General features: G+C 40.1%; 1 protein-coding gene across 1 annotated transcript; it reads left to right on the top strand.

The window, feature by feature from the left end:
• The first annotated feature begins 6 nt into the window (after positions 1 to 6).
• NANP (N-acetylneuraminic acid phosphatase) lies at positions 7 to 3,862 on the top strand. Its single transcript, XM_017746608.1, has one exon. The coding sequence runs from the start codon at positions 16 to 18 to the stop codon at positions 715 to 717; it is 702 nt and encodes a 233-aa protein (XP_017602097.1). The 5' UTR covers positions 7 to 15; the 3' UTR covers positions 718 to 3,862.
• The last annotated feature ends 441 nt before the right edge of the window (positions 3,863 to 4,303 follow it).

The following is a 4,303-nucleotide window of genomic DNA, read 5'->3' as shown; positions in this document are numbered from 1 at the left end:
GCGCCCCCGCGTCCCATGCAGGTGATAAGCGCCCTGCAGTCCAAGCACCACTACGGGGAGGAAGAGGCCTGCTCCATCTGCGATAAGGTTCAGGCCAAGCTCCTCAAGGAGTGCCACGATCCCGTCAAGATGTGCATCACCGACCTGCGGATTTCGCACTGGGAGGAGGCGATCCAGGAGACCATCGGGGGGGAGGCGAACCGCGACCTGGCGGCCGAGTGCTATTACCTGTGGAAGACGACGCGGCTGCAGCACCTGACGCTGGCCGAGGACACGCGGGCCATGCTCACCGAGCTGCGGAAAGGCCTCCGCCTGCTGCTCCTCACCAACGGCGACAGGCAGACACAGAGGGAGAAGATCGAGGCGTGCGCCTGCCAGCCCTACTTCGATGCCGTCGTTGTGGGGGGAGAGCAGAAAGAGGAGAAACCGGCGCCATCCATATTTCATTACTGTTGCGATCTCCTGGGGGTGCAGCCCGCAGAGTGTGTGATGGTCGGTGACTCTCTAGATACAGATATTCAAGGAGGCCTGAATGCTGGCTTGAAAGCAACGGTCTGGTTAAACAAAGCAATGACCGTCCCAGTAGATACCGCCCCCGTACCTCATTATATTATTTCTTCTGTACTGGATCTTCCAGCAGTTTTACAGAAGATGGAGCACAGCATTAATGCTAAGCTAGGAACTGACCAAATGGCAAGTAGCAATGAAGCACACTGATGATGGTTCCAGCATACAGAGACCTGCTGAGCTGTTAGGTGGCACACGCTCTTTTAAAAAATCTGGCCCTAGGAGTTTGAACTCATCTATGATCTCTTTTAAACAGCAGAGGGATAAGTAAGAGCACAGCTGTCAGTGAAAACAGGATAGAAACAGAGAATTGTATTAATTTAAATGATGCAAGTGCAGTTAATTTAAAACAACTGCCTCTCTGGAAATTACTTTGATGGACTGTAGCAAAAGTCTATCTGTCTCTGATCTAAGTTGCCAGTCTCTTGTTTTTATAGTGGAAAAGAAAATTTGAATGTTCTGAGCTTTCACATGCTTTGCTGACTTGTAAGCTTAGCAGAAGCTTCCGTTCTGACCTTGTGTGCAGTGTGTAAGAGAAGGTGGGAGTGTGGTACAATCTGATAAATCTTCACAATTGATCTGCAGATTATCTTAGGAACTGGAGTGAATTTCATTATTTCTCAGACTATTAGAAATGCTCCACCTTTGATCTTTTATTACAAGTTTTAGAATTTTTTTCAGACTTTGCAGTGACTTTTCTTTTATGTATCTCTTGCCAGAAGTACTTATATGTACATCAAAAATTTCCTTTTTTTATCGGGGACCATTTATCAGAGGGACTTGATGGATAAGCTTTTACTTTATATTATCTTGGTGCTTATGCAGATATGCAGTATACATGTAATTCAGATTATGATTTTTGTTGAAATGGATAAAAGAGGGATATTTTCAATGGTGTTATGGTACTGTCAAGCTCTTCAGAAGCTAATATCATTGTTCAGTCTGATTTTATTAGTGAATTTTGATGAGACTTTGGAGAAACTGTTCTTGGTCTTACTCAGGTGTATGACTACTCAGATTCAACTGTAGGATCAGTGCCTTTTTTGACTTTTAATGGCACTTCTATATAATCCCTCCTTACTCCAATTTCCACGTGTAATTCATGTGATTTATTTTGGAGAAAATACAAGGTAGTTGTCCGTAAATGGCTTTCATGCCTCTCTTCCAGGAAACTGGAAAATTATGTCATATGTATTACAGTACGGTATACAACTTTATAAGGTATATGTGATATTTCCACTACATGTAGGAGATGACTCTCTAAAACAGTAAGTTTTCTCATTCCCAGTCATTATATTAATTTATTTTTCCTGTGCCTCATATTCTTACTATATAATGGGGAAGTGTTCTCATATTAAATGGAGATGTAAACAGTTGTTGGAAAGTCTGTGGTTTTCAACCCTATTTGCTATATATACACTGGGATGAGGATCAGACCATATATGAAAAATCAAATTTTATATTTTAGAACAATTCCATGACAGATCTTTTGAGAACAGGGATATTAGACTACTGGCAGAAGAGTGTCTGGCATGTGAGCAGCAATAAAAAGTACAGAAACCTACCATGAAATGTAGGGTGTGTAGACGAAATTCTACATCAGAGAAACATTTATGTCGAATTAAACAAAGCAACCTAAGTTAATGCAGTTAAGTCTTGCATAGGATGACAGAGTTGGTTTAGAGAAGGCTATTACTGGTCTGGGTTAAATTATTTGACAAGGAATTTAGGTTGGATCAAAATATGTTGCTCCTACATTGAGGGGGGGGAAAAAAAGAAAAAAAATACTCATTAAATTTGGGACCCCTTTCACCCAATTGTCCATTAGAAAAGGTAAAGCAGTCCACGTTCCTTGTCTTACCTAGCCAAGGTACAGGTCAAGGAAGAGTACAGAGACAGATCCCACCTATTCCTTTGAGGAAATGGGTATGTACTGAAAACAGTCCAATTACAGTAGTATAGTAACATGAGCCAGTGGGGCTGACTTGTCACACCCTCTGAAGGAAGAGGCCTAAGGTAAGATTTTGATTTGCATTTGAAGAGCATGAAAACAGTCACTGGTTTAGCTGATGAGCAAGGCATTGCTAATAACAGTTCTTATAACTGATGATTGAGAGGAGAATAATCAAGATCATTGAGCCTGTCAGGGATACTGTGTAAAAATAGAAATGTATCCAGAGGTTAGAGGGATCCCTGAAGTAATCCAACCATACCATCTGATACAAAAGCAACAACTTTGCTTACAACAGCGTCCCAAAGGAGCTGCAGGGTAACTGTCTCTGCCTTGTTTACACAGCAGCAGGGTGGCAGAAATTAGGTTAGAATGAGGTTTCTGATACAGCTGATATTTAAAATAACAAATAGTAATAATTTGCAAGTTTCTCTGTGGGCTTGAAGGAGATACATATACATACATACATATATATACATATATATATATATATATATATATTAGACCAGGTTACCATTTTTAATCTAAGTTGAGGCTCATATTCTCTTGCTGCTGCAGCATTCTGAAGTGGCATGCTGAGCCTGCTTATTGTAGAAAGGGTCTCTTGTTTTAGAAGAGACTGCTCTTTGTTTTGCACGTCCCCAGCCATTTCTTTTCATCTCTGACTCCATGAAAAACCACAGTAACTGCACACTCAGGTGACAGTGTGGTCTGTAGAGGCCACACCCAAGTATATTTTTCCTTTTCTGAGTACTCTACCAGGCTGGATGTGGCTACTGGTGTCCAGATAGGGAAACACTGATATGATGCTTCTATAAAACAAGAAGAAACGATAAGAAGACTTTTCTTTATCTCGGGCCCTTCTTAGAAGCAGTTACCCAATAAGATGGATGAGGTATCTTGAGTATCTCTAAATACTCAAGATGTTTTTCTTGGATGGAGTTCTTGCAGAAAGAGTAATGAAAAATAATTACATCTTGTAAATTGTAAAAATGTAGTGATGGGATAATTTTCACTTCAGAAGCAGGAACAAATCAATAAAACAGTCTATTAACAGTTCCCGTTAAGTTCTGGTTTTGCTTAGTGTTATGTTCTGTTAGCTAAGTTATCTAGTTTAAGCTATATTGCCAAAACATGCTAAATAAAAAGAGGAAAAAGAAATTCCATCTATATTTTTAAAAACCTTTTTTTTTCTGGATAAATATTACCTCCTGAGGTTAATCTACAGTAACTTCGACTTTAGTGAAATGAACTGAAACAGTAGTTTCATACCAACTGTATTTTAATTCTTGATTTATAATAACCCATGTACTAGTCTAATAAAAGTATTTTGTTTATAAAACACGTTTGAATACTCTGTTGCTGTGGATAAATGTGTTTGAGACCTGGTTTATAACAAAGGGCAAGAGTTCTGTTTGTTTTTTAAAACAGCACAGAATTAGGACTTGAAATCCATGGCCTCATGTTTAGATGTGGTGACTTGGTGTCGTTTCTGTAATTTCAAACAGAGGCTGGAACATAATTATGTATTTATGAAGATTCAAGGCCAGACTCTGCATGTTGAATTACCAGCTGCAGTTCAGTGGTAGTTGAACCTGACTTGCCAAGATGAATGCCAGCTCAGATAAGCCTACGTGTCCTGACATCATGTCATTGGCTGCTGCAACAGCATAAGAACAGACTGCAAAGCAGAGAAGATTAGTAAAAACAGAAATCTGAAGTCCAGGGGACCCATTCTGGCAGGTTATGAGTGCACCAAGCCATATCTGAGCCATTGTTACATCG

The sequence above is a fragment of the Corvus brachyrhynchos genome, unplaced genomic scaffold, assembly GCF_000691975.1.
Source record: "Corvus brachyrhynchos isolate BGI_N302 unplaced genomic scaffold, ASM69197v1 scaffold70, whole genome shotgun sequence".
In the NCBI taxonomy this organism is placed as follows: domain Eukaryota; kingdom Metazoa; phylum Chordata; class Aves; order Passeriformes; family Corvidae; genus Corvus; species Corvus brachyrhynchos.
Note: the sequence above shows the minus strand (reverse complement) of the source record. Positions and strands in the feature narration are given on the sequence as shown.

Bases quoted from the DNA above. Each gene is read 5' to 3' on its own strand.
- NANP (XM_017746608.1), top strand. From the start codon at position 16: ATGCAGGTGATAAGCGCCCTGCAGTCCAAGCACCACTACGGGGAGGAA.